This window comes from Hylobates moloch, unplaced genomic scaffold (genome assembly GCF_009828535.3).
Source record: "Hylobates moloch isolate HMO894 unplaced genomic scaffold, HMol_V3 SCAFFOLD_16, whole genome shotgun sequence".
NCBI classification, from domain to species: Eukaryota; Metazoa; Chordata; class Mammalia; order Primates; family Hylobatidae; genus Hylobates; species Hylobates moloch.
In genome coordinates this window covers 44904534-44916583 of record NW_026652291.1, presented here as the reverse complement: position 1 = coordinate 44916583, position 12050 = coordinate 44904534, and the positions used below count along the sequence as shown (strand labels likewise).

The following is a 12050-nucleotide window of genomic DNA, read 5'->3' as shown; positions in this document are numbered from 1 at the left end:
AAGAAGGTTCAGCTAAGTCGATGGAGAGTCCTCAAGCCAATATTGCTGATTAAAGGAAGAAATTTGGAAATGTATCTGTACAGCTTGATCAGTATACCTACCACACCCAGTGACTGGCTAGGAGCAGCCCATGGAAGGTGTGGCATGGGCCTGATTGACACACTGGATGTCAGAGAGCAACAGTACCTAGGGTTTTTGGTCAATCAAGCTACCGTAGTCAGCGAATTTTGAGAGCTGCATATTCCTGATCTCCACACACCTCAACCTCAAAACAACCAAAGTGAATTCATTTTTCCTTGCTCCCAACGTTCCCTCTCTGCCTATTTTCCCTACCTTCCTAGTCAACCAAAACAGAAATTACATAGTCATCCTTGATCTCTTCCTCTTCTTTTCCCCTCATATGCAACAATACTCCTATCTGAATGAATGTTCCTCCATTATGCCCCTTGCACCCACCCCTGCTTCCAGGCTCACTGTCACCTGCCTAAGTCAGGCTTTCATCTCTTGCCTGTGCTGTTGCACTAGCCTAAGAAGAACTCACTTATGACCCCCAATCCAGTATTCTTTTCATTACATCAAACTACCTTCAACACGTCTATAGTTGGAGAGAACATCTAATTCATTCCTCTTCAGCCTTTTTTCCACCCTAGCACACCTGAGAGATTCGGATATGCCAGTCTCCTCCCCAAATGACAATTGCTGACAATTTTCAAAAACCCTTGTAGAGAGTTAAAGGAATCATTCTTTGATCAGGGTACACCATAATAATTGTTCTATGCAAGGTCATTTCTGGTTTTAATTCTCTAAACCTTTTTATCCCCTATTTCCTTCTCCAATAGGTAATCAGTCTAATGTGTTGGATGTGTATCCTTTTATTTACATGTGAAGTTTTTTTTCAAGAGTTGAAAAGGGGGCTCTCATGGAGGCAGGTAGCACGAGGCTGGGGAGGGCTGAGCCGCGCTTCATGCCCTGCACTGCCCAGACTAGCGAACAATACAGTCAGGATGGCTAAAGGTGACCCCAAGAAACCAAAGGGCAAGATGTCCGCTTATGCCTTCTTTGTGCAGACGTGCAGAGAAGAACATAAGAAGAAAAACCCAGAGGTCCCTGTCAATTTTGCGGAATTTTCCAAGAAGTGCTCTGAGAGGTGGAAGACGATGTCCAGGAAAGAGAAATCTAAATCTGATGAAATGGCAAAGGCAGATGAAGTGCGCTATGATCAGGAAATGAAGGATTATGGACCAGCTAAGGGAGGCAAGAAGAAGAAGGATCCTAATGCTCCCAAAAGGCCACCAACTGGATTCTTCCTGTTCTGTTCAGAATTCCACACCAAGATCAAATCCACAAACCCCGGCATCTCTATTGGAGACGTGGCAAAAAAGCTGGGTGAGATGTGGAATAATTTAAATGACAGTGAAAAGCAGCCTTACATCACTAAGGCGGCAAAGATGAAGGAGAAGTATGAGAAGGATGTTGCTGACTATAAGTCGAAAGGAAAGTTTGATGGTGCAAAGGGTCCTGCTAAAGTTACCCGGAAAAAGGTGGAAGAGGAAGATGAAGAAGAGGAGGAGGAGGAGGAGGATGAATAAAGAAACTGTTTATCTGTCTCCTTGTGAATACTTAGAGTAGGGGAGCGCCGTAATTGACACATCTCTTATTCGAGAAGTGTCTGTTGCCCTCATTAGGTTTAATTACAAAATTTGATCACGATCATATTGTAGTCTCTCAAAGTGCTCTAGAAATTGTCAGTGGTTTACATGAAGTGGCCATGGGTGTCTGGAGCACCCTGAAACTGTATCAAAGTTGTACATATTTCCAAACATTTTTAAAATGAAAAGGCACTCTTCATGTTCTCCTCACTCTGTGCACTTTGCTGTTGGTGTGACAAGGCATTTAAAGATGTTTCTGGCATTTTTTTTTTATTTGTAAGGTGGTGTTAACTATGGTTATTGGCTAGAAATCCTGAGTTTTCAACTGTATATATCTATAGTTTGTAAAAAGAACCAAACAACCGAGACAAACTCTTGATGCTCCTTGCTCGGCGTTGAGGATGTGGGGAAGATGCCTTTGGAGAAGCTGTAGCTCAGGGCATGACTGTGAGGCTGGACCTGTTGACTCTGCAGGGGGCATCCATTTAGCTTCAGGTTGTCTTGTTTCTGTGTATAGTGACATAGCATTCTGCTGCCATCTTAGCTGTGGACAAAGAGGGGTCAGCTGGCATGATAATTTTTTTTTTAAGTGCGGTAGTTTTTAAACTTTGCTTTTAAACAAACTGTAGAACTCTTCATTGTCAGCAAAGCAAAGAATCACTGCATCAATGAAAGTTCAAGAACCTCCTATACTTAAACACGAATTGCAACGTTCTGTTATTTTTTTGTATGTTTAGAATGCTGAACTATTTTTGAAGTTAAATAAACAGTATTACATTTTTAAAAAAGAGTTGAAAAGGGATCAGTTATTAAACATGAAGCATTAAAAAAATTATCTAAGAGATGAATGAAGGATAATAAATATATGCAAACTTATAAAATCAATTACTAAAGCAAAATGTATTTTAAAAGTATTTCTTAGTGAAAACAAGTTTTTAAATCGGGAAGAGAGGATTTTAGCTGCCATAATAAAAGTAGCACAAACCTCATGTTTGCTTGCAGATTCCCTGGTTCTGAAAGTCCACATCAATCTCTGGAAAGTGGCTGAAAGGCCTCCAAAGAATTGATAATCTCATATCATCTCTTTATCCCGTAGTTGGAATCCTGAGGACTTTCTCACTCTTTTATCTTTATTTTATTTTTTAGAGACAGGGTCTTGCTGTGTTGCCCAGGCTGGCCTTGAACTCTTGGGCTCAAGCAATTCTCTCACCTCAGCCTCCCAAGTTGCTAGGATTACTGGCATGCATCACCACACCCAGCCATCTTTATATCTTTGTATTCTTCAGTGGAGGCAAATTCAGGTCCACAGATTTGATTCTCAACCACCTGACTTTAGCGAACTCCTTGGCCTGCCTCTCTAAAGATGTCTCCTAGGCACTGGCAGTTTTCCCCTCAAAAGTTTTGAATACAAAATTATCTACCTTTATAGAGTGGGCAGAGGCCTGTCTTTTGGCACCACCTCCCTCTTTAGTGTCTTCCAGGTTATCACTATCAACCCTAGGACCTCCAGGTGGAAAGAGCTTTAATAAAAGCTCCCAAGTACAATGACTTCTTCATTTCCCTACCATGTGCTGGATCTACATATGCATTTTTTGTTTGGGTTTTTTTTTCTATTGAAAAAAATTAATAGTTTTATTTCTTAGAGCCATTTTAGGTTTACAGAAAAAAATGGGACAGAAATTACAAAGAGTTGCCATATTCTCTTCCCCTGCACGCCTATACGTTCCCCACTTTCAGTTCCCCTATTAGTAAGATCTTGTACACAAGTAGTACATTTGTTACAGTTGTTGAATCTATATTGATACATTATTATTAACTAAAGTCCATATATTATATTTGGGTTTACTCTGTGTGTTGTACATTCTATGAGTTTTGACAAATGTATTATGACATATATTACATGACATGTTACATGACATGACATTATGACATATATTATATGACATATATAATGTATATATTTAATGACATTATGATAGATATATAACATATATCTATCATTCAGAATAGATTTACTACCCTAAACATCCCCTGTGCTCCATCTATTCACCCCTGTCTTCCCACCTTCAAATCCCTGGGAACCACTGCTCTTTTTACTGTCTTCATAGTTTTGCCTTTTTCAGAATGTCATAGTTGGTATCACACAGTTTCTTTCACTTAGCAATAAATATTTAAGGCTCCTCTATGTCTTTTCATAGTTTGAGAGCTCATTTCTTCTTATCACTCAATAATATTCCGTTGTGTTTATGTACCATGGTTTGTTTATCCATTCACCTATGAAGGACATCTTGGATGTTTCCAAGTTTTGGCAATTATGAATAAAGCTACTGTAAACATCCTTGTACAGATTTTTGTATGGATATACGCTTTTAAATTATTTGGGTAAATATCTAGGAGCAGAATTGCTGGACTGTATGGCAAGACTATGTTTGGCTTTGTTAGGAAACTGCCTTCCAAAGGGGCTATACCATTTTCTATTACCACCAACAATGAATATTGCTCCACATTCTCATCACCATTTGATGTTTTCAGTGTTTTGCACTGAAGCCATTCTAATAGGTTTGTAGTGGTATTTCATTTTAATTTGCAATTCCCTAATGCAATTTAATGTTGGCATTTTTTCATATGTGTATTTGCCATCTGTATATCTTTGGTGAAGTGCCTGTTCAGATCTTTTGACAACTTTTTAATGGGAATTTTTAAGTTGTTGACTTATAAGAGTTCTTTGTATATATTTTTATTTCATTTTTAGTTAACAAATAATAATTATATATATTAATGGGATACATAGTGATATGATACCTATAATGTCTGCTGATCAGATTGGAATAATTAGTATATCCATCACTTCAAACATCATTTCTTTGTGTTAGGAACATTTGATATCCTCCTTCTAGCTATTTGAAAATACAAAATATATTAACTATATTCATCCTATAGTGGTATAGAACACTAGAACTTATTCCTTCTATCCAGCTGTAATTTTGTATCATTTAACAAATCTCTTCCAATCCCTTTCTTTCCCCTCCCCTTTCCATCCTCTAGTGTTCTCTGTTCTACTTTTTACTTGAATGAGATCAAGATTTTTTAGTTTTCACATATGCATGAGAACATGCAGTGTTTAATGTTTGGATCCTGGCTTACTTCATTTGACATAATGGTCCTCCAGTTCTACCAATGTTGCCACAAATTACAAGATTTTATTCTTATGACTCCAATATAATGATTTCTTGCCTTTGGACAAATTCCCAGTAGTAGGGTTACTGGATCACATGGTAGTTCTATTTGTAGATTTTCCTTATTTTTTGGCTTGTTAAGTGAAGTGTTGTGAGTGGAGAAAGAACAAAGAAATCTGTAACTTGTTGTGATCAATTAGTTGTATCTATTTGTAGTGTTTTGGAGTCCTCCATACTATCCTCCATAGTGGCTGTACTAGCTTGCATGTTCACCAACAGTGTATAAGAATTCCCTTTTCTCCTCATTCTCACCAGCATTTGTTATTTTTTGTCTTTTTTATAATAGCCATCCTAACTGGGGTGAGATGATACCTCATTGTGATTTTGGTTTGCATTTCCCTGATGATTAGTGATGTTGAGCATTTTTTCATATATTTGTTGGCCATTTATTGTCTCCTAATAAATGTATGTTCACATCATTTGCCCATTTTTTAACTGGATTGTTTGATGTTTTTGCTGTTGAGATGTTTCCGCTCCTTTTATATTCTAGATATTAATCCTCTGCCAGATGAGTAGTTCACAAATATTTTCACCCCTTCAACAGGTTGCCTCTTCATTCTGCTGATTGTTTCTTTTGCTATGCAGAACATTTTAGTTTGACATAATCCCACTGGTTTATTTTTGCTTTTGTTCCTTGTATTTTTGAGGTCTTATTCATAAAGTCTTTTCCCAGGCCAATGTCCTAAAGCATTTCCCTTGTGTTCCTCTAGTAGTTTTGTCATTTGAGGTCTTACATTTAGGTGTGTGATTCATTTTGATTTTCATATAGAGTAAGAGGTGGGGGTCTATTTCATTCTTCTACATATGGATATCCAGTTTTCCCAGCACTATTTATTGAAGAGACTGTCCTTTCCCCCAGTGTTCTTGGCACATTTGTCATAAATCAGTTGACTATAGATAGATAGATTAATTTCTGGTTTCTGGGTTCTGTTTAGTTGGTCAATGTGTCTGTTTTTAAGACACACCATGCTGTTTTGATTACTACCACTTTATAGCATATTTTGAGGTCTGGTAGTGTGACACCACCAACTTTGTTCTTTTAGGACAGGATTGCTTTGGCTATTTGGGGTCTTTTGTGGCTCCATACAAATTTTAGGATTTTTTTCTTATTTCTGTGAAAAATGTCATTGATATTTTGCTAGAAACTGCATTGAATCACTTGATTTCTTTGGGGGATATGGTCATTTTAACAATATTAATTCTTCTAACCCATGAGCATGGACGTCTTTCCATTTGTTTATATCCTCTTCAATTTCTTCCATCAGTGCTTTGTAGTTTTCCTTGTAGAGGTCTTTTACCTTTTTTGGTTAAATTTACTCCTAAATATTTTATTATTTTCTGTAGCTATTGCAAATTGGATTGCCTTCCTGATTTCCTTTTCAACTAGTTTGTTGTTCAGTAGAAATGCTACTGAATTTTGTATCCTGGCACTTTACTAAATTCGTTTATCAGTTCTAGGAATTTTTTGATATAGTCTTTAGGTTTTTGTGTATATAAGATCATGTCATCTGCAAAAAGGGACAATTTGACATCCTCCTTTTCATTGTGGATGCCCTTTATTTCTTTTTCTTGCCTAATTTCTCTGGCTAGGACTTCCAGTGTTATGTTGAATGAGTGTAGTTAGAGTGGGCATCCTTGTCCTGTTCCAGTTGTTAGAAGAAAAGCTACCATCTTTTCTCTATTCAGTAAGATGTTAGCTATGGGTTTTTCATATATAGCATTGATTACCTATATATAGGTACTTTCATCCTATACCTAATTTATTAAGAGATTTTAGGAATGCTAAATTTTATCAAAAGCTTTTTCCGCATCCATTTAGATGGTTTTTGTCCTTCATTCTGTTGATGTGATGTATGACATTTATTGATTTGCAGATGTTGAACCATCCTTGCACTCCTGGGTTGTATCCCACTTCATCATGATGTATTATCTTTTTGATGTGTAGTTGGATTCAGTTCGCCAGTATTTTTGTTAAAGATTTTTGTGGCTATATTCCTCAGGTATATTGGCCTATAGTTTTCTTTGTGTGTGTGTGTGTGTGTGTCCTTTTCTGGTTGTTGGTCTCATGGAATGAGGCAGAAAGAATTCTTTCCATTTTTGGAAATAGTTTGAGAATAATTGGTATTAATTCTTATTTACAGGTTTGGTAAAATTCAGTGGAGAAGCCATCTGGTTCTCAACTTTTTTTTTTTGGAAAGACTTTTTACTATCACATTACTTGTCATTGGTCGGTTCAGGTTTTCTATTTCTTCTTGATTCAAATTAAATGTGTCCAGGAATTTATCCATTTTCCCTAGGTTTTCAAATTTATTGACATATAGTTATTTATAGTATTCTCTAATGAGGCTTTGTATTTCTTTTGTATCTGTGTGATGTATCCTGTTTTGTTTTTGGCGTTATTTATTTAGGTCTTCTCTCTTTTCTTCATAGTCTAGTTAATGACTTATTGATTTAGTTTCTTTCCAAAGAACCAACTTTTTGTTTCATTGACCTTTTGTATTTTTTAGTTGCTATTTTATTATTTCTATTCTGATCTTTATTATTTATTTTCATCTATTAATTTGGGATTTGTTTTGTTCTTGCTTTTCTACTTCTTTATGGTGCATTATTAGGTTGTTTATTTGGAATCTTTCTAATTTTTTGATGTAGACACTTATTGCTATAAACTTGCGTCTTAAAACTGCTTTTTCTGTGCCCCATAGGTTTTGCTATTTTGTGCTTCTATTTTTGTCTGTTTCAAGAAACTTTAAAATTTCATTTTTGAGGCTTGATACAGTGGCTCATGCCTGTAATCCAGCACTTTGGGAGATGGAAGCAGGCAAATTGCTTGAGCCCAGGAGTTTGAGACCAGCCTGGGCAACATGGCAAAACTCTGTCTCTACAAAATTACAAAAATTAGCCAGGCATGATGGTGCACACCTGTAGTTTCAGCTACTTGGGAAGTTCTGAGAGGATAGATTGAGCCCAGGAGATGGAGGCTACAGTGAGCCATGGTCACACCACTGCACTCTAGCCTGGGTGATAGAGTGAAACCCTATAAATAAATTCATTTTATTCTTTATTTCTTCTCTCACCTATTTGTCATTCAGGAGCAAATTGTTTAATTTCTTTCTATTTGTAGTTTCAAATGTTTCTCTTGTTATTGATATCTAGTTTTATTCCATTGTGATCACATACGATATTTGATATAATTTTGATGTTTTAAATTATGGGGGAGCTCTCACCTGTTATCCTAACACTTTGGTAGGCCAAGGTGGGAGGATTGCTTAAGGCTAGGAGTTTGAGACCAGCTTCGACAATAAAGCAAGAATGACAACAATGCCTATAATACAAACATTTGTTTACTTTATGGTGTTGCATAAATTCTGTAGTCTTCCTTCATTCTTTTTTGTTGTTATTTTCGTCTGCATCTGTTATTTCAAAAGACCTGTCTTCAAGTTCAGAATCTCTTTTTTCTGTTTGGTCTAGTCTATTGAAACTCTTGATTGTATTTTTAAATTTTATTCACTGAATTCTTCCACTGTAAGACTTGTTTGTTTTTCCTTAATGATATTTATCTCTTTTTAAATTCTTCCTTCAAATCATGAGTTGTTTTCCCGGTTTTATTAAATTTCCTATCTATATTCTCTTATATTTCACTGAGTTTCTTTAACATTATTATTCTGAATTCTTTTTCTGGCATTTCATATATTTTCTTATGATTGGGGTCTCTCACTGGACAATTATTATTTTCCTTTGGAGGTGACGTATTTCCTTGCTTTTTTGTGGTTGATGTCCCTGTGTTGATCTCTCTGCAACTGGTGGAAAATTTGCTCCTTCCGATTTTATGGAGTGAATTTGCAGGGAAATATTTTTTGTATAAATGGGTCTTGGGATGTCAGTTTGATGGGGTGTTTCAGCCTTGGTTCTAGGTGAATACAGTAGTGTACTCTTAGTGTAATTTCTTCAGTTGTAATCCACACTAGTGGCATTAGCGACCTTCTCAGTGGCCTAGACTGAGATAGTTTGTGGCAACACCGGTGCAGATTTTCCAGGGGTAGGCTCATTGGGCTGTTTCTTAGGTCAGGGGCACATGCATGTGCACACAATGGGTTGGCCAAACTGGGGCCTGGCTCACTGGGATGGGGGCCACAGGGCTATTACTCTGGCAGAGCACATGGGCATGTAGTTGCTTGGCTGGCCTGGAGGCATGTCCACAAGGGGCAGCCCACAGGGCTGTTTCTCAGGCCCAGGACATGGTCACAGGGCTTCTCAGCTGGCATGGGTGTGTGCCTGCTGGGGGTGGGACACAGGGCTGCTTCTTTAGCTTGGGACATGGATGTACAGCTGCTTGGTTGACCTGGGGGCATATTTGCCAGGGATGTCCCATGGGGCTGTTTCTCAGGCTGGGATGTGGATACAAAGCTGCTCAGTGTGCCTGGATGCATGTCTGCTGGGGGTAGGACATGGGGCTGCTTCTCAGGCCCAGGACACAGGCACACAGCTGCTTGGCCAGCCTAGAAGTTTGCCTTCCAGGGACAGCATGCATAGTTGTTTCTTGGGCTCTGATTGTAGGAGCTGGGCCACTGGTCAAGTCAGGTTCTTGTGTTTAGGGGATGGGGCACCTCAGGACTGTTTCTCAGGCCCTGGGCAGAGCCATGTAGTCACTCTGCAGGCCCGGGAGCATGTCAAATGTTCAGAGACTTGAGGGCCTCCTCTGCATGGGAGAGGGTATGCAGTTTGGCCAGCTCAAGGGCGAGTTCACCCTGAGCAGGACTGTTCCTCTGGCTGGAAGTGAAGGTGGCAGGAGGAGGTTTCCCTGCTGTTCAGGACCAGCATCACAGCCTGTTCCACGCTGCTGGGGTTGTGGCATTCAGCCACTGGTGTGGGCTTTGTGAAACGAACATGGAGCTCAGTGCTAGAGAGGTGCAGTAGCTACTGGCTCCCAAACAAGGGCACACTCCAGAGGTGGCTCTAGTCTCAAGATGGCATCATGTTGCAGCAGCTTGGGTCACAAGGAATGGGCTGGGGTGGGGAGTGCACACCTTGCGCTCCTTATCCAGGGCAATTCAGTTGCATGAATTCCAGCAGCTCTCCAAACTGGGAGACTGTGTGATTCTCTTGTAAGGACTGTAGGTGTTTGCTGTGGCAATGAGGGCTGGTGGGAATCTTCTGCTTACTTTTTCCCTGAAATAGGAAGTCCTTCCTGACTCCAGGCAGATCCGATCCAGGTGGAGAAGACAGGGCTGCAGAGGCCAGATTCCTCCACACTGTCCTCCTAGACTTCCAATCACCACAGGTGCAACTCCACTCCCCCATTGCACTCCAGCACTCTATCTTTGACACTCCAGTGAAATCTTAGCTGCTTATTCAATTGCCTTGGTCCTCTTTTGTTGAAACAAGGGATGAATGCCAGGCATCTCTAGTCAGCCACCTTTCTCGGGAAAAGTAATTTATGTTCTTTCCTTTGTATATTTTGGATACAAGTCCTTTATCAAGTATGTGTTTTGCAAATATTTTGTCCCAGTCTATGGCTTATCTTTTCACTCTCTTAACAGTGTCTGTCACAGAGCAGCAGTTTTTAGTTTTCAAGAAATCTAAGATCGATTTTTTCTTTCATGGATCATGTGTTTGGGTTATATCTAAAAGTCATTATCAAACTCAAAGTCACCTAGATTTTCTCTTATGTTATCTCCTAGGGGTTTTATAGTTATGCATTTTATATTTAGGTCTATGATCTATTTTGAGTTAATTTTGTGATAAGTATAAGGTCTGTGGCTAGATTCATTATTTTACATGTGTATGTCAGTTGTTCTGGCATCATTTGTTGTAAAGACTATCATTGCTCCATTGAATTGCCTTTTCTCCTTTGTAAAAAATCAGTTGACTGAATGAATGTACGTAGATCTGTTTCTGGGCTCTCTATTCTGTTCCACATCTCTTCACTTTTTATCAGTGTCTTTATGTTTAAAGTGGATTTCTAACAGACAACATATATTTGGATCTCATTTTTTTATCCTCTCTGATGGTCCCTATCTTAATCTGTGTATTTAGATCATTCACATTTAAAAGATATTAATGCAATTGAGTTAATATCTATTATATTTGTAACTGTTTCCTATTCATTGCTCTTGTTCATTCTTTCTATCTGCCACTCTTTTTCTGCCTTCTCTGGTTTTACTTGAGCAATTTAAATTATTCCATTTTACCTCATCTTAGCATATCAATTATACCTCTTTCTAGAAAATTTATTTAGATATTCCCCTAGAGTTGCAAAATACATTTATAACTAATCTAAGTCTAAGGACAACAGGAGGCCATGGGAGGGTTTTCAATACAGGTGTTCCTCTATTTAAGATGTATTTGAGTGATAGATCAGATGTGTTTTAGTGATAGATCACTATGAGTATAGTGTGGAGAATAGATTGGAGGGGAGTAAGAGTTGAAGTGAGAAGATTTTTTAGGAGATAGTGGTAGTAGGCAAGAAACGATGGGACTCTGAAGGAGGATGGTGGTAATAGAGTGGCAGTATGGACAGACACATAGATGGATACCAGAGATAAGCAGTAGGTAGAAGCAACAGGACTTGGCAATTTGATTGGATATAAAAGATTCCTCAGTTTCCAACTTGGAAAACTCAGTGAATTATGTGACTTTTATTGAAACACCAAACACTGGAGAAGGAAAAGGCAGGGGAAAAGATCCTGAGATCAGTTTTGGTCATGTGAAGTTTGAAGTGAAGTGCTTACGGCATCCCCACAGATAAAGAGGTGTAAGGTTTGAAGCTCGGGAGAAATTTCATGGCAGGAGATACAGAGTTAGGGGTTACCAGCCTATAGACAGGAATGGATGAGACTGCCCAAGGAAAGAACGTAAAGTAATAAGGGAAGAGGGTGTAGGTTAGAGCTCTAAGAATTCCAATATTTAAGAGACAAGCCGAGAAGGAACTATGGAAAGGAGAGAATAAATAGCTGGAGGAAAAGGAGAAAAATCTGAAAGGTATGGTATCACACGAGCCAAGTGGAGAGAATATTTCAGAATGAAGAGAATGTCTGAGGCTCATCTTCACAGGTAAAGAAACTGAGATTAAGAAAGCTTAAGTACATTACCCAAAAAGGCTCACACATAACTCAGGATTCAAACCCAGATCTCCAACTGTGTTCATAACAACTCCATCTTTATGGGC

The 12050-nt window shown here is 38.6% G+C and overlaps 1 protein-coding gene across 1 annotated transcript; it reads left to right on the top strand.

Annotated features, from left to right (window-relative positions):
* Nucleotides 1–944: 944 nt before the first annotated feature.
* Nucleotides 945–1589, top strand: LOC116485058 (high mobility group protein B3). The gene has a single exon (XM_032180299.3). It carries the CDS (start codon nucleotides 1005–1007, stop codon nucleotides 1587–1589), a length of 585 nt encoding a protein of 194 aa, XP_032036190.1. The 5' UTR covers nucleotides 945–1004.
* Nucleotides 1590–12050: the final 10461 nt, after the last annotated feature.

Bases quoted from the DNA above. Each gene is read 5' to 3' on its own strand.
- LOC116485058 (XM_032180299.3), top strand. From the start codon at position 1,005: ATGGCTAAAGGTGACCCCAAGAAACCAAAGGGCAAGATGTCCGCTTAT.